This window comes from Vigna unguiculata, chromosome 2, assembly GCF_004118075.2.
Source record: "Vigna unguiculata cultivar IT97K-499-35 chromosome 2, ASM411807v1, whole genome shotgun sequence".
Classification (NCBI taxonomy): domain Eukaryota; kingdom Viridiplantae; phylum Streptophyta; class Magnoliopsida; order Fabales; family Fabaceae; genus Vigna; species Vigna unguiculata.
The window spans coordinates 24,603,347-24,625,700 of record NC_040280.1 but is presented as its reverse complement, the minus strand read 5'-3'; the positions used below and the strand labels follow the sequence as shown (position 1 = coordinate 24,625,700).

The 22,354-nt window shown below is 33.2% G+C and overlaps 4 protein-coding genes across 4 annotated transcripts; 3 read left to right on the top strand and 1 right to left on the bottom strand.

The window, feature by feature from the left end:
• The first annotated feature begins 3,417 nt into the window (after positions 1–3,417).
• LOC114174588 (putative gamma-glutamylcyclotransferase At3g02910) lies at positions 3,418–3,936 on the top strand. Its single transcript, XM_028059421.1, has one exon. The coding sequence runs from the start codon at positions 3,418–3,420 to the stop codon at positions 3,934–3,936; it is 519 nt and encodes a 172-aa protein (XP_027915222.1).
• Positions 3,937–4,024: 88 nt separating this feature from the next.
• LOC114171972 lies at positions 4,025–4,983 on the bottom strand. Its single transcript, XM_028056729.1, has 3 exons — positions 4,852–4,983; positions 4,483–4,635; positions 4,025–4,366 (listed from the first exon to the last, which is right to left on the bottom strand). The coding sequence occupies exons 1-3, from the start codon at positions 4,896–4,898 to the stop codon at positions 4,162–4,164; spliced, it is 405 nt and encodes a 134-aa protein (XP_027912530.1). The 5' UTR covers positions 4,899–4,983; the 3' UTR covers positions 4,025–4,161.
• Positions 4,984–12,053: 7,070 nt separating this feature from the next.
• On the top strand, positions 12,054–13,023 carry LOC114174587 (glycine-rich cell wall structural protein 1.0-like). Its single transcript, XM_028059420.1, has 2 exons — positions 12,054–12,198; positions 12,308–13,023. The coding sequence occupies exons 1-2, from the start codon at positions 12,054–12,056 to the stop codon at positions 13,021–13,023; spliced, it is 861 nt and encodes a 286-aa protein (XP_027915221.1).
• A 2,081-nt stretch (positions 13,024–15,104) lies between these two features.
• LOC114174586 (glycine-rich cell wall structural protein 1.8-like) lies at positions 15,105–16,439 on the top strand. The gene has a single exon (XM_028059419.1). It carries the CDS (start codon positions 15,105–15,107, stop codon positions 16,437–16,439), a length of 1,335 nt encoding a protein of 444 aa, XP_027915220.1.
• The last annotated feature ends 5,915 nt before the right edge of the window (positions 16,440–22,354 follow it).

Here is a 22,354-nt window from a genome sequence, read left to right as displayed (position 1 = left end):
AACATTCATCTTCAACTTCAAAATTATAAAAATATAAAACTTTTATGTTATCTTCATTCCAATCCATACTCTGTCCTCTACAATTCTAAATATTAATTAAATATTTTAATAAATAATAAAAATCACAACTTAAAACCAAGATATTATTAAGTATTTAATTTAGAATGACCAAGATCTTCTTTTCTTCAATAATATCAAACAATGATTCTCTACACCTAAATTAAAAAAAAATCAGATATTATTTATACATGTATTCAATCAATAAAAGAATTTTTAGTTAAAATCAAAATAAACAAAAGTAATCAATAAACAAAAGTAATCACGTCAACAAATTCACTACAATAAAACTTTTAAATAACTAATTTTAGTGACAAAAAAATTAGTTATAGTAATGGCACCTAGCCATCAGTCTTGGGAAACCCAAAATTTTGTCGTATCTGCAAGAATTCTACTTCCCCATTTCGAACCGTCTCTCCAGTTATACATCCAATACACTTTTATTATACACTTATGGGTCCTATTATTAATACCCTAAATTATATTACCTTTACTTATAAAATTTCATCCAAAACTCAAAATCCCCAAATGTTCAACCCTAGAATGGGAATATGCCATGACCATTCAATTTTTCCCTTATCAATTACTGATCTAAGACCCTTTCCACCGATTAAAAATCACCTAGAACACAGAAAACCCAACTGAGCTATGAAAGCCAACTATAACATTTACATTTGTATTCAGAACAAACACTCTAACCAACTAAGCTATGAAAACACATGCAAACACATCTTGCTTATGAAGATGGTGATTTTGATTATGACTATATACATGTCGTTTGATATTGTTGTTATTTTCTTTGCTAAACTGAATGGAAGCATTGATCACCTCACCAGTGATGAGAGTGTTAATTTTTCTTTCTTTTCATAAAATGGCAAAAGATATCTCTAAGTGATGAAGTTTATAATTTACTTTTACTATAATTTAATTAAGGTAAATTTTCTATAGTATTTTTATTATATTGATTTAAAATATGCATTTCTAATGTTTATATTATGCATGATTATAAAAAATCATTTTTTTTGTATTATAGAATGTATATGTGATGAGTGTATGATGAACATTTATTATCATATAGATTTTACATAGTAATTGTTATAGAAATGTGAATGAAGATATTCAAATACCAATATTATACACTACGCATATATTAGAGATGAATATGTTTTATGTCAATGATATATTAAAATATACATATTATGTGTAACCATGTAAAATAGGGATTTTGATATGGATTTGTAGTTTTGATTTTGTTAAATCACGTATATTATTCTATTTTATTAAATTAATTTGACTCTAGGTGGGAGAAAAGAAATAAAAGAATGGTGAAGAAGAAATAAAAAAAGGGAAAAATGGTGGTGGAAGGTGGATGGCGAAGAAGAGAGGAAGAAAGGAAAAACTGATGATGGAAAGAGAGGAAGAAGGAGAAAAAGGATGCTGAAATATGGATCATGGAGAAGAAAGAAGAGGGAAAAAGGTAGAAGGATGTGAAGTGATGGATCATGGAGAAGAAAGAAGAGGGAAAAAGGTAGAAGGATGTGAAGGGAGGTGGAGGAATGTAGATGAAGGTGGTCAAAGGTGAAGAAATCATTCCAAATTTATGACTACAAAATACATGCATTTCTTACTCTTATCAACGACCTTTCTCATAATACATATTTCATTTAAACAACCATGCATCTCAATTAAATACTAAATTCAATATTATATTTAAAATTTATCTTTCACATTTATATTGAATCAATTAAAAAATTAAGTTTTTCTTTTTTTTTTTCACTCAAACAAAAATAAGGTGAGAACAACTTTTCAGTTTCGCTTGAATAATTTCACTCAAGGAAAAATAGAATCTAAGAGTAACTTCTTTCTTTTTGTTTGAGCAACTACTCTACCCAATAATTTTTTTTATATCTTTATGTGATAAATATAATTTATTATTAGTTATATGTAATTATTACCAAAAATTTATTAGATTGGTCATTCTAGTACACATTCTATTATTATGAACAAAACTTTTATAAATTTTATAATTATAGAAAACTACTTTAATAAATATTAGGTATAATTACTAATTTGATACCACAATTTTTTGATTAAGTTCAATTTGGTCCTCGTACTTTTGGTTTGTTCAATTTAGTATCCCAATTATCTAAAAAGATTCAATTTGGTCTTCTCCGTTGAGTTTGAGTTAACACCGTGTCCATGCAGGACACGTGTCAAGCCATGAAATTTTTAATTTAAAAAAAAAAACTACCATGTGTCAGTTTACCATCGTGTCACGTGGTGGCAGCTTACAATCATGACACGTGACAATGGTAATAGTTATTTTCAATTTAGTCCTCTATTTAATTTTTTGGTTCAATTTAATACCCCAATTTTTTAAAATAATCCAATTTCGTCCTTTGAGACCAGATTAGTAACTAAATTTAATTATAACTTTTATATATATATATATATATATATATATATATATGTTTATATGGAGACCAATTGAACTTAAAAAAAAATTGGAATACCAAATTGATGATTATACTTGAATATATCTAAAAGATCATGTAAATCCTAGATTCTATCAAAAAATCTTGGTAGCAAATACTAAAATTATTGTGGCACTCGCATATCTGCATTATTGTTGAGTTTGGTATGTTGCTTCCAAAATCAGTTGCTGTTATTAACTTTTTTGTACCAAGAAGAAAACCACCAAAAATGTCCTGCCATTAACGGTAACATGACAGAGCTCTTGGACTCAATAATTCCTCTGCGATGCCATCAAATCAGACAAGAAGCAGTGAATCGAAGGAGACAGAGAAAGAAGAGTAGCCGAGTTATCCACATGCCAATCCTTTTCTCTCAACCTTTTGTGTACGCGTGCTAACCTAGATCACCACACACAACACAACTTTCGAACACCACATTGCTTCTCCAAACAAACCTACAATGTTTGTTGTGCTACCATAATATATATGAAATGACATTACTGTTCATTTTTCGGCACAGAAACTTCATCCATGAAAAATCATTATCTATTCTCCATTAATGCACACCTCTTTACCTACCTCTGCATGCCACCCACCACATGCTATGTTTAATCCACCCAAGTTCGTTGCACTTTTCTCATTTTTATTCTAGTTTTGCCAATATTTCATCGCGGTGGGGTTCCCTTGTCAAATTAGGATCTCTTTCTCTTCCCATTTCTTTCTTTTTATTTCCTCTTTTCGTTTTTACTTACAAAATTGTCATTTATATGGGCCAAAATCCGTTGCGGCCCAGGCCCACAGAAAACAGAAATGGGCCTAAAATAGAGTTAAAAGATTAAAGAATAAGAAACAGATGAAGAGAGGAGGAAGCGAATGTGTAGTAGTGATGGAGAGAGAGATCGAAAAGGCGAAACTGAAAACCCACTTGATATTCGCGTATGGCACGTTGAAGCGAGGATTCCCCAACCACTATCTGATGGAGGAGCTGATGAGGCAGGACGACGCCGTTTTGGTTGGAGTGTACTTGACTGAGGATTATTACCCGCTGGTGTGTGGACCTCACGGCATCCCTTACCTGATCAACCTCCCCGGGTCGGGGCACCGGGTGAAGGGCGAGGTTTATGCTGTGTCGGAGAGCGCGGTGGCTAAGCTGGACGAGTTCGAAGGTGTGAGTGTCGGGTGCTACGAGCGCTTATCGGTGACGGTGGCGGCGGCGGCGGAGGAGGAGGGTGGGGGAAGGGTGGAGGCGGAGGCGTATTGGGGACACAGGAGGTTCGCGGAGGTGCTGTGGAAGACGAAGGGGGAGGTGGGGTTGAAGGAGTATGGGGAGAAAGAAGCAAAGGAGTACGTAAGGAAGGAGAACAGACCGGGTGGCAGAAACACTATTCTTGACCTTGTTCCTTAGTTTCTGTGTTTGTTTGTTGGGTCATCAAATAATCTGGGACCATTGCGCGCCCAATCTTGTTTTTTTTAGTGATTGGTGTTATTTCTCATTGTAGGAACCATGTGTTGCATATATAAATTCTGTACAACTTGTTTGTCCATTTCTTGAAGAAGAGATTGATGGAATTATTTATATCATACATCCACTTCATCACATCTTCTCTCTCCAGAATCATTTATCTTTGGCCTATTTATCATTAACAGTACAAGAACAGTGTCCAGCGCATTCAGCAAAGCCTTTGCCAGAGCCTGCATCAGGGCCTTCAGTTCTGAAAATAACACAACTCCACCCTTCACCGCACTTGCAGAAGGCTCCGCTGCCGCTGCCACTGTCACTGCTACTCACAGCATCAGCAGCCAGAATTAATTCTTGGGACACTGCCTCGCCCTCACTGCACCACACATTGGATCAAATCAAATACTAAATATTTATACAAAAAGAAAATAAAAAATATATGTATAATTTTTTGCCATCAATTTATATAGAAAAGAGGTGTGTTTAGCGTACATGGTACATGAGCAGTTTTCACCACATTTAACGAAAGCTTTGCCTGCATCAGGTCCCTCAGTCTTGGTTATGATGCATGTCCAACCCTCACCCATCTTGCAGAAAGCACTGCCCTTGCTCATGCCCAAGGTTTTATCCGGGGCTGGGATTTCCCTGCAGAAAGAGTTGTAAGCGCAACAACACACTAAACGATTTTATTCAGATTTCAGGTATGTATAAACTCGCAGCATCAGTGATATATTTAAAGGATGGTTGAAAACAGAGCAACAGTATTGGTGACACAAGTTACTGAATTTAATTAAAACCATAGAGGGGTGAAAAAGGTGAATTATAAGAGGGAACAAAACTGCAATTAGAGTAGTGAGAAACCTGAGATGGAGAGACTTCTTCTCATGGGTGGAGCTCTGGCTCTCCATCGTGTCTTAGTGATGATAAGAATTTGGCTTTTGTTACTCGGATGGAGTACTATCCTATGTATGACGAATGAATGGAGATTTGGCACATTAGAAAATAATTAAAAAGTTCAAATAATTAATTCACAGTGAACAAAAAATTAATTAGATTCACTTAACATGTTATTACTTATTGTATACGCTTACAGACTCTCAAAATTAGCGATTTAATTATAAAGGTATTTTTATTTTTTAGTAAAAGTATAAAAATTAAATTAATTAAATTGAATTTATATATATATATATATATATATATATATATATATATATATATATATATATATATATATTATGATGGAAAACAATGCTATCTTCACTTATTGCGGTTTGCATCAGTTACGATTACAACGCACCTTCCAGTTATTTGAACCTTATCAGCAAGCTATGATCAGGAAACGACCAAACTAACAAATTAACAATACATCAGGTTTTTCAATACCTTTTAATATTTGTCTCCACATTTCTTTTTTCACTGTTAATAAATAGATATAAAGTTTTTATTTTAATATTTCCATTTGTATTCTGCAATAAATACATATTACTGTTTTTTTTTCACTCTCGTGGTAAATTTATAAATTAATTGAAAATTCTGTTAGATATAATTGAGAAAAAAGATAATTTTTTAACAAAAATAATTAATGTTTTGATGTTTTAAAATATCCCAGTAGCGTCCAATTCTGTGTGGCCCAGACCCTATCTGTTATTAGGGAAAAGAAGAAAAAGAATACGAGCAATATACTCTTTTAATATATTTTGCATGATTGAATGCATTATATAAATTTTATTAAAAAGTGTCACGACTATGAATCCTTTTGAGCTACCTTTTCAGTAAACAAAAACAAAACAAGGGACACACGTGAAAACATCACTGAATGCATTTTTATAAATCTCTTTTCAGGTTGGGGTCGCACACACAAAATGGGCCTTGAAGATCCAATGTTCATACTTGGGCTTCAAAGGACACTTAGGCCTAGAATGTACAATGCGCATCCAAGTTCCATGATACTTAATATATATTCGGGACTTCTCCCTACATCTCCAATAGATTCTTCTCTATTTCTAAGTCCCTGCATTGATTATATTTATGTCCTTACCAATTAAAGTAGGTGAGGTAATTAAAATAGTTATGTCCTCAGATAATTTTTAAGTGAAATCCTGCATCTCCAAAGCTTTTTTGTTTCGAAAAAAACACTCAAATCTCTGCTCACTTTGAAAAAACACTCCAACCTCTGTTCACCAACATTTCTAACAGTGTTTTTTTTTTCTGCATCATTGTTGTGCCTCTGGTGAGCTTGAACACATGACTATAAATTAAAAAACAAATTTGAATAAATTTGATGTCAACCAATATAATAAACTAGATGAGATGTCCACATGAGCAACAGAGAAAAATAAAATAACAAAAAACAACAAAAAACAACAAAAACCAAAAAAGAACAACAGAAAAATAAAAAAAGAACAATAAAAAGATATTGGATGTCCAAATTCATAAGTATAGGACATAAAAAATTATCGGATGTCGACGTTTGTAATACAAACCACTATACCGGATATCAATCTTTGTAACAAACAAAAAATTTTAAAACAAAAGTCTTACCAAATGTGAGCTTCTACATTATAAACCAGTATACCGGATGTCGACATCCACAAAACATAAAAGGGTTAACTATGTTTTTTGTCTCTAAATTATTAAGCGATTTTGATTTTGGTCCCTCTTTTAAAGTTTACTCTATTTAGGTCTTCGTCCATTTAAAATTTATGGAATTAGACCTCAAAAGTTGACGCCGTTAGCTTTTTTTAAACGTGGCAAATGGAGTACCACGTCATCCATTCACTTTTAGACATGTGTCAATGTTTAAATTACATATATTAGTGTTTTTATTTATTTATTTTGATTTGTACGCTTCTCCTTCTTTGTTTTTGTTTTTTTCTACTCATCTCCCACAAACTCCATCCAGACTAAACCCAAGTGTCCCCACCTCCTCCTTCTTCATTTTGAATACAAGAGCATTCTTCTTCCTCCCACCATAGATGCTCCCGTTTTCGATAAGCTCGAAATGGTGTCATTTGCTTTTTTGCTGCAACTAGGATTGACGACGTTCGCTTCTTCCTGTTGGTGTGTTTCAGATCTAGATTCACCATGAGAGGCCAACGAAGCTATGTTGTTCACTGTTGCGTCGTTTATCGAGGTTGTCATTGGCGACCATATTTTCTTCCTTTAACGTGAATTGCAAGATGTTTCCCATCCTTTTTTACCCTGCACCAAGCACCACCCAACCACAACATTTTCTAACATCAACGCGATTAAGAGAGGTTGCTGGAGTGTGACATCGGCCATAAACGTCACCTGCATTGTCGCTTTTCCCTTTCTTCACCAACACATGCAATTAGGGATTTTGGTTGGGTTTTGTGAGTGTTGAGTGTGTTAATAGTGACTGTTGGAAGATTTTTTTTTTTTTTAAATCAGACTTGCAAAAGAAAACAAGTGGTAACAGGTTCTCTGATTGTGTCTACGAGTGAAGAAAATTGAAAATTAAGCAGAGTGGAAAATGAAGTTCTCTAATTCTTTGGATTCTCTGTAATTGTCTATTAATTTCCATGGGTTCTCTGTAATTTTTTGTTCCAAATAATTTTTAGGTTGGAATTTTTTATAGTTGGAAAATGAAGTTAAAGTTGAGTGGAAAATAATGGAAATACCGAGTTTTTTATCCTTTTCCCCGTGTCATTTTTCATCAACCCTTCAAAACAGTTGAAAAAGTTAACAACGAAGTAATTAAAGTGATTTTATGTTTTCTGTGAATTTGATGTTTGAAATCCCATAATCTGTGATTTTATGGATTTTTATACCTGGAAGAAGAAGTTAAAGTTGAGTCGAATGTAATTGAATGGTTGGATCGAAAATGTTGTGAGGTTGATAATGGAGAATAGATGTTAAAGGTGGAAATGGAAAAGGGGTTTTGATTGTTGTTTTGGCTCTCTGTTTGTAATGAAGATGTTCGTTAATAAAGAAGAAGATCATGAAGTTAGAGAATGAAGAAGTTCACCAACAAAGAAGAAAGATGATGAAGAGGAAATTTAATTTAATTTTTTAAATTAAATAATGTTACGTGTCATAAATGAGCAGCTGACATAATATTCTGTTTGTCACCTCTAAACAAATGCTAACGCGTCAATTTTTTAGACTAATTCCATAAATTTTAAAAGGATGAGGACCTAAACAGACCAAACTTTAAAAGAGAGACCAAAACCAAAATCGCTTAATAGTTTAAGGACCAAAAACATAATTAATCCAACATAAAATAAAGAAAAAAAAAATCATTGAATGTTTGCAACTCACATACCGGATGTCAACATCCGCAACACAAAAAAAAATTGTAAAAATATGATTTTCGTATGTTGACATCCATAACATAAAAAAACTATACCGAATATTGATATCCGTAATAAAAAAAGTTATAAAAAATGAGTTTATGGATGTCATTTCAGGAAAAAAAAAACCATAAAAATAAAATTTTTGTTCCTATTTTCTAACGTGAATCTGCATGTAAGCCAGCAGTGTAAAGTAAAATTACATCTAAGTAAATCTAAGTAAGTGTTGCGAACAGATAAATATAACTGATGTGGAGAAGAAGTATTGCTATGTTGCGGATGTGGAGAAGAAAACAAAATCGCGTGCTTGGCAGGACCTGGAGAGAAGAAAAAAGCTGGACCAGATGTGCATATAAAGGGGATTTACGGATCTCACACTAGCAACGCACACAATTAGATCAAATTGGGCGTGCTGGTGCATTAAATAGGTGAGGCTGCTGCATTAAATAGGAAAAAGAAAAATTATTTTTAGTATTTACTATGGGCAATATGAGAATTAACATATGTTTTGGAAGTAGAGAAGAATCTATTAGAGGTGCCGAGAGAAGCCCCTAGTAACCAACCGCATGTTTACATCCACAAAACACAATTGAAAATTTTTTATAAATCTGTATTTCAATCAAATTACTAATTTAAAATTTAGTCTCTTAAAACAGTAATTAAGTCTGAGTGTTTAATTTTAAACTTATCAATTAAAATGGTAATTTACATATTGTTGAAGAAGGAATACAAATTCCATTATACGTTTTTGTCATCAAAGTTACACTAACTCACCACTTTATCTCTATTTTTTTTTTCGCGTATTAATTTACCTTCCAACTTTGACAGTGCTTTACTTTTTTTCTTCTATCAAAGTCGACCCTCAATCCACACACATCTTTTTAACTTGATTATTATTATATACAAAATTTACACAAATTTATTGACAAAATTTATACCATTTATTGACATAAAAAAATTAGAAAGATTTGAATTTAAAAAAGAATTAATTACGGAACATCTTATGGTATACAATACGAAAAAGTGTTAGTCAGTTTGTATCTTTATATTTCAAGATAACTTATCATCGGGCATGCCTCTTAATAATGAAGTAGGAAGAATTGAAATTTCTCAAATATTTATATAAGAAAAGTGTTATATGTATAATATGATATGTACAAGACCAAAGACCAAATATTAAGTAGGGAATAAGAAATCAAAAAAATAATAGGAGACCCTAATAGATAATTTGTTGTCAAGGATTACTTCATTTCAGATTTTATTGTTAATATTAATAAAATAAAATTTATATTGGATGACAGGCTGGTTAAAGTTGTATATCTGCTATAGAAGCTAAGTTTATATGGTGGCTCTTAAGCAAGGAAGCTATTTATATTTATAGGTTATGGAGGAGTTTAAACGCATAACAGAAGGTTTTTGTATATTCACAATTACAATGTTTTTCCCATTCAAAGAAATTCATACTTTCATTTAATTTTATTAGTATTTACAAAAAAAATGTCACATTAACAACTAATTTTATTGATCAAAAGTTGTTAGTGACTATAATAATCAATTTAGATACCAATTTAAAAAAAATATTGGTTACTTGACTATGAATAAAAAATTATAATTGATTTCGGACTTGATTTCTAAAATTTAGTTACCAAAGAAAATTGGTTATTAATCATTAATTATCAAAGTATTTTTTACCAAAGAAATTCATTTCTAAATTAGTCTGTAATTAATTAGTGATTAATTTAAGAACGAAATTTATTTTTTATTCATAATAATGATTATTTTAGTAATTAATAACTTTTTATTTTATAAATTGATATATAAATTGTTTGTTATAGTGACTAACAAATTTTGAACGCAAAATTTAATAGTTAATAAGGTTATTTTTGTAGTAATTATTATTAGAATTATACATGTTATTTTTATTTTTTTTTAAAGATTCAATAATAATATTTTTATTAAAAAAATTAATTTAATATAAATTTGTAATTAAAAAACTTGACCGAATGAATCAACCACCTAAACAACCGAGTTCGTGAAACTCAATGAATTAAATGGTTGGATACAAATTTAAAATATTAAATTCGAATTATATTGGATCGGTGAGAATCGACTCCTATCCAACCCAACCAAAACTCAGCTGGAAACACATACAATCTGAACTTACTATCATACAAACTCATAAGCACAGCACACCTAAGTGCTGAAAAGAGCATGAGGTAATCGAGAGGAAACAAAAAACAAGTATTCACGCAAGAATTAACGTAATTTGAATGAAGTGTTAACGAATTTCCATCTGCATCCACATAGAAAGTTCACCAAACTAGATATTACAACACACAGTTTTCTCTCACTCAACAAACTTCTCGTTCATGAAGGCAACTCAAACATTACAACTCGGGATTAACCTAATACAAAGGCTGTGAGGTTCTATATATACAAAGGCTATAAGGTCCTAATACAATTACTTAATCGTTTAACCATGTCAATCCTCTAAAAACCTCTTAGAACATCATATTAAGCCAAATATTCACACTAGGACTTCAAATTGGTTGAAAGCTGGAAATTTTAAGAATGCATAAACTCAAAAATCTTTAAACATGGTAAGGTTACCTAAAATAAAGAGGAGGTTAGCAATGCGTATCAAACAAAACTCCATGTTCCAGTGAATATATAAGCTACTTCCAAACTTTAAATAGATTCATAATTTAGTTTGAATTAATATATTAAACATGATCGAAGAAGGCTATATCAGATAACGAAAATACAACGCACTATCCTGGAGACTCCAAGTGCTTAGTTATGGTAGTGTTGTTGTTGTTATTTATTTTACATGGTAGCTTGTTCTTCTGTTTATTTTACTTGGTAACTCTTCTGTGATGAAGTAGTGGGCAACATACATTGCTGCTAGAGTCAAACATTTCTGCTGGAAGATAAGAGTGAAAGGGAAAAGGACAATCCACTACAGAAGCAGAAGATGATGGGTGGATCCCGCAATCTTCCAATTTTCATGTGATCATCCACTATACCATACTTTCAATTTCATCTACTGCTACTCCACAGCTTCCTTCCCCCATTTTCAATCTTAGTGATATATAGCTGGAGTTAGCTAAACATTTTCATGCTTCCACTTCACACATGCCCACATGCAGAAAAGCCTCTTCTTATGCAAACAAAAATTGTTTTCTTTTACATACTGCTCTCTGTCTTCTTCTTCGTAGCAGTAATTTGAATACATTTCCATAGTTAACAATAATGCTCCTTACTACTTAAGAAAACACCAAATCTTTGCACTCCGTAATTTATATTGAATTCTAATGTCATCTCATTCTACCGGTTCAATTAAAACCTTATGTTCCAATGTACAGCACATTAATACTATGATATAGTATATATGTGTACCTCCAAAACACTATAAATTTGGTACAACTAATAATCACAATGTCTTCAATCCTTTCCAGATTCAACTGAAAATGGATTCCATTATCTAAAAGAAAATACATTTTCATAAGCCAAGTGATGTATCATGATAAATCCACATCATGAACAAGTTGCTGAACTGCTGCTGGAAATTTGAAAGAAAAAGAAAATTAGTTTCAGTGGTCATTAATGGTCTTAAGTGTGAACATCCAAGATGAATGATTCCGACATTCTCAAGAGAAAACGGATATAGGTTTTATCAGAGAGGAGAATAGGTTTAGAACACGGTCTTGCGTAGGTAGCTCAGTGAGAAATGAGAACGAGATCAATGAAATGGTTGTGGTGGTTGACAGCAAAAGCACACCAGTGGGTCTTATAGTGCGATTTTCTGTACTTGACCCAACCAACTTCTTCATGTGCAGTGGGCCACACTTCGAGAAATTAAAACACACTTTAGGCCCCTCTATTTGTGTAATGGGTCAGGCCCATTACTATATATACACAAGCACTTTGCATTCCAAAATCACACTTTGCAATGGCAACTTCTAAAGTAATCGGTAACATTCTATTTGTGTTTGTTTGTTTAGGCATTTGCTCTGCTGCTAGAACACTCCTCACTCTAGAGGACCGTGTGAACTTGCATGTTGGCACTGTTGTTGGTGGATATGGCGGTGGTGGAGGAAGTGGCGGCGGCGGCGGAGGAGGAAGTGCTGGGGTAGAGCACGGTGCTGGTGGCCACGGAGAAGGAGCTGGAGGAGGTGAAGGTGCCGGTGCTGGATATGGGGCTGCAGGTGGTGGACACGGTGGTGGTGGAGGAAACGGAGGCGGTGGTGGCGGTGGTGCTGATGGAGGTGGATATGGAGGAGGGGCTGGTAAGGGTGGTGGTGAAGGATATGGTGGAGGTGGAGCAAATGGGGGTGGTTATGGTGGTGGAGGTGGAGGTGGAAGTGGAGGAGGAGGAGGAGGTGGTGCAGGGGGTGCTGGTGGTGGTTATGGAGGCGGGGAAGGGAGTGGGGCTGGTGGTGGCTACGGTGGAGCGAATGGTGGAGGAGGAGGTGGTGGAAGTGGCGGGGGTGGTGGAGGAGGTGCTGGCGGAGCAAGTGGAGGAGGATATGGTGGTGGTGAGGGAGCTGGACAAGGAGCTGGTGGAGGATATGGTGGTGGAGCAGCTGGTGGGGGTGGGGGTGGCTCTGGTGGTGGTGGCGGTGGAGGCTATGGTGGTGGAGGTGCACGTGGGGGTGGATATGGAGGTGGTGGTGGGAGTGGCGAAGGTGGTGGCCACGGTGGTGGATACTACCCCTAAGATGAATACATTACCCAAGAAAATATGGTAGCTAGCTCGTTGTGGCTATAGTAACAATAATAAGAAAATATATGGGTACGAGGATGCTGATAAACTGTTTATGCATTCTATTCTAATTTATGTTTCACATATATAAGTCGAATGGGTTGAAGCTCTGCAAGATTTACACTGATATTGATGTATACATGCTCTTTACGATATTTGAATGGTGAAGTCTTTATTAATCATATACATGGAAGACTACATTGTCCTATATTCCATGAACTTCTGTTATGTGTTTCTCTCTGTCGAGAAACTAGGTTAAAGAAGCCATGATGGAAAACATGCCAACTTGAAGACTTTGCTATACAAAATAAATAGGAACTTGTATCGATTAATAAATTACTATTGTGTATTATTTAAAACGTAACATAGAAGAAAAAGTACGAAATGAAAAAAAAAAGATAAAATGAAATAAAGAAAAAGAACTGTACAGGAATATATTTCACTACGAAAATGAAGTTGCAAAATATATTTATCGTAGCATGAAAATTAAAAAAAAAAAAAAAAGAGAGAGAGAGAGAGAGACTATTCTACTGTTAGTATATAACATATTTAGTGTATTCTAAATTAAGACGAGATAAATCTTCCATGTGATTGAGAATTTGCAGAGATCGGCTGTCAAAAAACCTTTTACACTATCATTTTAATCAAATACTTATTATAAAAATATAGATTATATGATAATAGGTATATGAAGTCATTGTAATGTTGCAGTTATATATAGTTCGGTATTGGAGTTCAATATTGATCTTAAATATGAATAATGTTCATTTATTTGTATAAGCGAAACTGTGATAGAAAATTAATATTACTCTTTTTTGGATACAATCATTGTTTGGGGAGTTTTAATATAAATCTTCAACCAGTTCGCATAAATATAATGCTGGGAAGAAAATGTTTATATGATCCTTAACTATTCACGTATGTTTATGACATACAATATTTTTTACAGTAAAAAAATTGTAAAACGAGATTATTAATGTAATGAAAAGACAATAAGAGAAAAATAATACTATAAAAAAAAAGTGACAAGACAAAATAATAGTATGTCACAGTATAAAGTTTGTCCTTAATTACAAGTGAGTGATGAGAAATAAAATTATTTTTAAAGTGACATTTTTTATAGAAAAATGATTATTAGGAAGTTGGGTCATGGCTATCAGAAAGAGGTAAGGAGATATATTTTCTCTTAATGGTGCAACAATTATTAGATTGGGAAATACATAGCTATAAACATGGTTTTCTCCAAATCATATAATTTAGAGCGATATTATCCCTTCTGACGGAAATCTGATATAAGCTGAAAATTATTAATAATCCTATATTATATCACCTATTTATAATTGTTTGCGATATATATATTTAATTATTTTGAATTTACATGTTATGTTGAAATCACCAAATTACATGTTATGGTGGTACTCTATTGAATATCCCTCCTATGTATGTAGTTCTCCTAAAATCCATGAGGTATATTGATAAGCATGGTAAGAAGTGAAAATTTGAGTTTAAGAATTTGCAAACACTATCAAATGCCTCTCATCTATCTAACTCATTATTAGATGCTCACACTGTTCTTTGTGTGAATGTGGTGGCAATAAAAGAAATGAATTTGATCGGGAAAGGAAAGTAAAATGAATGTAAAATAGTGGTGAGTGGCGGTGGGAGCTAGAAAAGGGGGATAAGGTAGGCAGTAAAATAGCTTGGTAGGCATATAGAAAAGGGTGAAGTTGAAAAAAGAAAAGAAAAAAGCGTAGGTTTGTTGGAGTAGCTATGGATACTGCATATTCCGTTGGATGTGGAAGACAGCAGAAGCACACAATGAGAATGGTGTGAGGGTAGCTTCATATATGAGTGCTTTCAGTGTATCTTTGTATGTTGCCTTAATGGACCACACTGTGGGGACATCCAACTTTCATATCCATGTGCTTCAACCACTCTTTGCTCTCAACGCGCCTTCCCAATTCCTATAAATACCTCCGATCTTCGTCACTTCAAACCCAACCTACCTTCTGGGATTTCATCTTCACTTCAATCCCATGGCTACTATTCACAGATTTCCCAGTGTTGTTTTCTTAGTACTATTGGCTCTAGGTGCATGTTCTGCTAGAAGGGCCCTTCTCACCTTTGATGGTGGATATGGTGTAGGCCACGGCATTGGTGCTGGTTATGGTGGTGCTGCTACTGCTGGAAGTTATGGAGGTGGTGCTGGTGGCGGCTCGGGTGGTGGCGGTGGATATGGTGGGGAGCATGGAGTTGTTGGGTATGGAGGTGGTAGTGGCGGAGGACAGGGTGGGGGAGTAGGATATGATGGTGGATATGGTGGTGGTGGTGGTGGAAGTGGTGGTGGTGGCGGTGTGGCTTATGGTGGTGGGGGAGAGCATGGTGGTGGTTATGGTGGAGGTCAAGGAGGTGGAGCAGGAGGGGGATATGGAGCCGGTGGGGAACACGGCATTGGGTATGGAGGAGGTGGCGGAAGTGGTGCTGGTGGTGGAGGTGGATATGGTGCAGGAGGAGCACAGGGTGGTGGGTATGGTACGGGTGGAGGAGCTGGTGGTGGCGGTGGTGCAGGAGGACAGCAAGGGGGCGGTTACGGGGGTGGTCAAGGAGGTGGAGGGGGAGCAGGTGGAGGGTATGGTGAAGGTGGAGTACATGGTGGTGGTTATGCTGGTAGTGGTCAAGGAAGTGGAGGTGGAGCAGGTGGAGGGTATGGTGGTGGTGGAGAGCATGGAGGTGGATATGGTGGTGGGCAAGGAGGTGGAGCTGGTGGAGGATATGGTGCGGGTGGAGAGCATGGTGGTGGATCAGGGGGTGGTCAGGGAGGTGGAGCTGGTGGAGGGTATGGTGCGGGTGGAGAACATGGAGGTGGATATGGTGGTGGAGAAGGAGGAGGAGCTGGTGGAGGATATGGTGCAGGTGGAGAGCATGGTGGTGGATCAGGGGGTGGTCAAGGAGGTGGAGCTGGTGGAGGGTACGGTACTGGTGGAGAGCATGGTGGGGGATATGGTGGTGGTCAAGGAGGTGGAGCAGGCGGAGGGTATGGTGGAGAGCATGGTGGAGGTTATGGAGGAGGTCAAGGAGGTGGAGGAGGCTATGGTGCTGGTGGAGATCATGGTGCTGCTGGCTATGGAGGTGGTGAAGGAGGTGGAGCTGGTGGAGGGTATGGTGCCGGTGGGGAACATGGCATTGGGTATGGAGGAGGCGGTGGAAGTGGGGGTGGGAGTGGAGGAGGTTATGGTGATGGAGGAGCCCATGGAGGTGGATATGGTGGCGGAGCCGGTGGAGGAGCTGGGTATGGGGCAGGTGGAGCACATGGTGGTGCTTATGGAGGAGGTAGTGGAAGTGGCGGGGGCCATGGTGGCTATGTTCCCTGAGAATTTGTCTACAAAGCACAATAGATATCGAAGTGAAGCCTACGAAAGAATAAGCATGATGATAATAATAACTTAACAAGCACCTTTTATAAACTCAAGATTTTTATGTACGCAAATATTTCTATAATTATTAATTGCATTATGGTAAAACTATTCTCTTCTTGTACTTGTTTTTCTATTATTCATAACTATATATATATGGAAGAAATATGTTGAGTTTGAGAATCTCTTTCTGTCTCTATCTTGGTGCAAACAAACACGTTCAATTAATTACAAACAAACAAAATTTGGGAGTTAAAATAACATTTCCCTACTAGAAAAAAGATTAGTTGGTCTAATCTCTAAACAGTACTCCACCGGATCTACTCCTACCAAATCACACTATACCAGGAACAGATAATATAATGAATGGTTATTTATTTGTTATATAGAAATGATTCAGCAAAAGTAGAGATAAACAATTCATCACAAACATTTTAACTAATTAAGAAAATTATACCAACTACATTCAAATATATAGAAAAGATTATACTGATCATTTACTTTGATATTTTCCATTATAAGTTTGAGTAGTAGTGAGCAAGAAAGTTCTTACTAGTGTAAGCACTTGTTTTCCATCGTACACTGTCTTTCCTTATTAGTGTAATCATATGACTTTGAGTACACATGATTTGAGTACACAAACTGATATGGGATATACTCCGCTCATGTTATTTCAATAGGATCAGGAAAATGATATTTTGAAAAAAATTTGTTACACAAACAATTATTTTTTAAAAAAAATCATGAAATTTTATTATTTTATTTTTATAATTTTCATAAAAAACTACTCTATTTAATAATTTTTTAAATTATATCAACAAAATGTTTGTCAAAAACCATTTTCCATTTCAATACATTTATTCTTGAACACCTTTGACCGGTAATTTATACATATTATTTTTGTATTTTTTATTTGTAAGAATTATAAACTTCTTTGTCAAGAAGTTTTACAAGAAGTTAAGGTCATTGTTGCCCTAATTGTATTTTAGTTTGATGTAAAACTCTAGAGTTTATATTTACATTTTCTTTTTACTTGTTACATTGTTTAATTCTAATATTTTGAATAACTTAAAGTAGAGAGTGGTTTAATATTGAATGTTGTGCGTTTTGTCTTCGATGATGTTAAATTCTTGAATCAAAATTTCTTTGGATATTTTATTTATTTATTTATATGCAATTTAAATTTTAGTTGTCGGACTTCTTAAATTCTTCAATCAGATCGTTGTGTGTGTGTGTGTGTGTGTGTGTGTGTGTGTGTGTGTGTGTGGTGTGTGTGTGTGTGTGTGTGTGTGTGGTGTGTGTGTGTGTGGTGTGTGTGTGTGTGTGGTGTGTGTGTGTGTGGTGTGTGTGTGTGTGTGGTGTGTGTGTGTGTGTGTGTGGTGTGTGTGTGTGTGTGTGTGTGTGGTGTGTGTGTGTGTGTGTGTGTGTGTGTGTGTGTGTGTGTGGTGTGTGTGTGTGTGTGTGTGTGTGTGTGTGTGTGTGTGTGTGTGTGTGTGTGTGTGTGTGTGTGTGTGTGTGTGTGTGTGTGTGTGTGTGTGTGGTGTGTGTGTGTGTGTGTGTGTGTGTGTGTGTGTGTGTGTGTGTTGTTGTGTTGTGTGTGTGTGTGTGTGTGTGTGTGTGTGTGTGTGTGTGTGTGTGTGTGTGTGTGTGTGTGTTGTGTGTGTGTGTGTGTGTGTGTGTGTGTGTGGTGTGTGTGTGTGTGTGTGTGTGTGTGTGTGTTGTGTGTGTGTGTGTGTGTGTGTGTGTGTGTGTGTGTGTGTAGTTATTGAGAGATTGTGGTTCTATATATATCTCATCACTAATATCAGAACTGATGGTTCGGAATGATTAACTACATAATCATAAACATAAAAAAGAGGTCACCGAAGTGATTGACCGCATAATCATACCAAAAAGGAGTCATCATACATCTGAGGAGAAATATACCATATGAAAAAAAAAAGACTCACCTTAAGAGGAGATTGTTAGGAGTAGTTCAATGCTTTAAGATTTTGGGATAAAAGTGGTGTCAGATGACTATAACCATATATAAAAAAAAAAACCCAACACAAATTACCCTGGATTACATTTTATATTTACATGATGTCTTTTTTAATATGCGAAGATGTTTCATATAATATATTTACAATTTAATTTTTAAATATATTCCTAATACCAATAAATTTAGTTTATGAAATTCAATTTTCGATGTATCATTTGGCATGTTGGACCAATTCTATTCTTTCTCAATGCTTAATTTAAAATATTCTTAAACTTTTATATATATAAATTTCTCTTAAACATCAAATAAATCAGATCGAGTCTATTTTTTCTCAAATTCACGATAAATGGGGGACAAAAATAGATAAAATTAAATTATTAGTAATATTATTTATTGATAAACTTAAAGATGCCTGAATTTAAAGTGTGTTCTTTTAAAAAAATGAATTTGAAGGAGAGTGATTAGATTGATTTGAGTGGATTTGAAGGACAAATTTATATTGTTTTTTTATTGTTGTGTTTGAATGGAAGAGTAGATTTGAGGGTGTGGAAATGAATGGATTTAAGAGAAAAAAGAGGTGAGAATGAAATTGTTTGGATTAAGAGATTTAAAAAAAAGTTTAGAAAAGTTAGTAAATAGTGTGATAGATTTAATAGATTAAAAAAACATTTTAATTGATAAAAATGAAAAATTATTATTATTATTATTATTATTATTATTATAATATTTTTTTAATCATTTTTTTAATTTATTGTTATTTATTTCGTTAACATTATTATTATTATTATTATTATTTTTTGATTTAGTATATTCTATTTGATTCTAATGAAATAAATTTATTTATCTAATAATTATGAAATTGATTTTTATTATAAAAGTAGAAAAAAAAAACACACTTCCCGCTTGAATCTTTAATCTTTGCATACGAGCAAAGAAAGTTGAATCAGAATATTCATCTTGATTTTTGTAAAATTTTGCCTCGAATATCTAGCTTTCATTGCATTTTAGCTCCTTCAAAATTTTCATTCACATAACCAAATACACCATAAGAGATTTGGAGGTGAAAATAAGTGAATTTAAAGGTCAAATTCGTAAAAATTTGTAAGTTTTGATTGATATGATAGATTAAAAAACTTAATAAATTAAATTATAAAATTACTATTTTGCCTTTATAATAAAAATTAATATATATATATATATATATATATATATATATATATATATATTCTTTTCAGGTATCATTATTTGATACGACTTCACTGTATTTTGTACTATTCTGGAGTTTATATTGCCTAATATGATTTTACTGTTTTTCCTATTATTCTATATGACTTAAATACTTGTTTCGTCCTCATTTTCGTAGTGTTTGTTGTGGATGGTCCTCATTTTGACAGAATGTTTAAAATAGTCCTCATTTTTACCGAATGTTTAAAATGGTCCTCATTTTCGCAATTCGTATTTTATTTGATCATTTTCTGTGACGCCATTTAAATCAGTAACGGAACCATTTGTACAGTACACGTAACACACCCCAATGCAATGTAATATAAACAATGTCACATATACAATACTCTGTTACTGACTTAAACGGCGTTACAGAAAATGACCAAATAAAATACGCATTGTGAAAATGAAGACCATTTTAAACATTCTGTCAAAATGAGGACCATCCGCAACTAACACTACGAAAATGAAGACAAAAAAGGTATTTAAGTCATTCTATATCATTCTAAAGTCTCTGGTGTCTCATACGTACGACTTTATTGTTCTAAGGTATTCATTGTGGAATATGACTTTAGTATAAGTTTATGTTTAGGTTTTAGTTTGATTAATACAAATTTTTTAAAATATATTTTTTTAAAATAGTTAAACACAAATAAATTAATTAATAGACAAGGTGTTATTAAAAAATGTTGAACAGATGGAAAAACAACAAGAGAAGGATGATATCCTATTCCACATTCTCAATCAAGATCAAGAAAACAAAAAGGAATGTCTTCTTGTGGAAAGTTGTCTCATAGATAAATGTTTTAGTACAATTATATTATTACTCAAACTTTTATTGTGTATTAGTTTTGGATCCAATGATTTCTCTCTTTAATTTCTTTTAGTAACACCTTGTCCGCTAATTTATTTATTAATATTTAATGACTTTAAAACAATGTATTTAAAAAAATTAGTCGCAATCAAATTAAAACTTAAAAATAAACATATACTAAAGTCATATTAAACAATAGAAACTTCAGAATAATGAAATTGTATGAGACAGTCGATACTTCAAAATAATAGGAAAAATATTGAAAATTTTATTAGGTACTAAAGAAGAGTACAAAAAACACTAAAATCATATCAAACAACAAAGGTTTCAAAAAAGTACAAAAAAGCATTGTATAACCAATAGAAACTTCAAAAGAAGTAAGAAAAACATTGAAGTACGACTTCTTTATATTATGAAGTCTTCAAAGACAAATACCAAATACAACTTCAATTTTTTATAATAAAAAAAATAATTGGTTGATTAACGTTAATCAAAGTAAAGTGAAGTCGTCGGCCTCATATACAAATTCTTCCTGTTTATGTAAATCGTTCACATGCCATATTACTTCTTCCTAATGAAGTCATCCTTGGTTGGTACGATTTCCCATATTGGTAATTTTTTCAAAATTTGTCCATTTTGATAATTTCACCAAATAGATAAAAGTGTCATATTCTCATCTTGAAGTAAAATTTATTGTTATCTCAAATTTCATACTCAAATGATATAAAACTGTTGTCGCAATCCAATTTCCATTTGGTATAACGGGTATTCTCGTACATTTACCTTTACTATTTCAAATATATTAAATAATTAAAAAAAAATTAAATAACCATAAAGAAAATATCAAAATGACTTAAATTATAAAAGTGTATACCATTGAACACTTGGAATTGATGTGAAAAAAAATTAAAATAAAAGTATTAAAAAGGAGTATAAAACAATCACATTGTGTTCTAAATATTATTTGATTTAATAAAAATGAGATTTTTATTTTCTCAAATGGAATATCATTTGAACAAAGCTAAAAAAAGGTGTAATCAAAATTTTAATACAAAATAAAAAAGTTTAAGCATAAGTGAAGTTAGTACATATTAAACAAGTCGAAAAACTTTTAGGTTAGAGAATAAAAAATTATGTGACAAAGAAATAAATAAAGATTTTTCAAATTAAATGAAAGTAATAAGAAAAAATATCATTAAAGACAAATTTGTTAAGTAACATAAAAAAATATGAATATTTTAATAATTTGACAGATCTAAGGAAATGAAGATAGACATACTTATCCATATCTTCATTAAAACTTTCAATGTTACTCATAATCATATATTATCAATGCAAATAGTTTTCATCAATATTTATATTCGAACAATAATTATGTGAACATATTTATTTGACATCCCTCCATTTTATAAAGACAGAAAGCAATCAAAATAAAAGAGTGCTTGACATAATCAAGAACTAGTTACCAATTCACATCTTTAATGTTACATTGATTAAGAAAATTTCTTGGTAATTACTACCTTAAACATGAACAGTGTTAATTTTAGACAAATACAATAAATATTCTCTTAAGTCCGCATTTTGATCTTGAACATTTAATGTGGACTTAATTGGGATGCGGACTTATGAAATTTTAATAGTTATATTACAATATGAAATATTATAAGTATTATAAGTCATATAATTACATTATAAAATAGTATGAGTGTTGAAAATTTGTAAAAATTATAAAAATATAAAATATATGATAAATACAAGAGATATGTTACAAGAGAAACTTCTGATTTTATTTTATTCCTATATGTAATAAAATATATAGTCAAATGACTTTTACAAGATTTTTTTTCTGAAAAT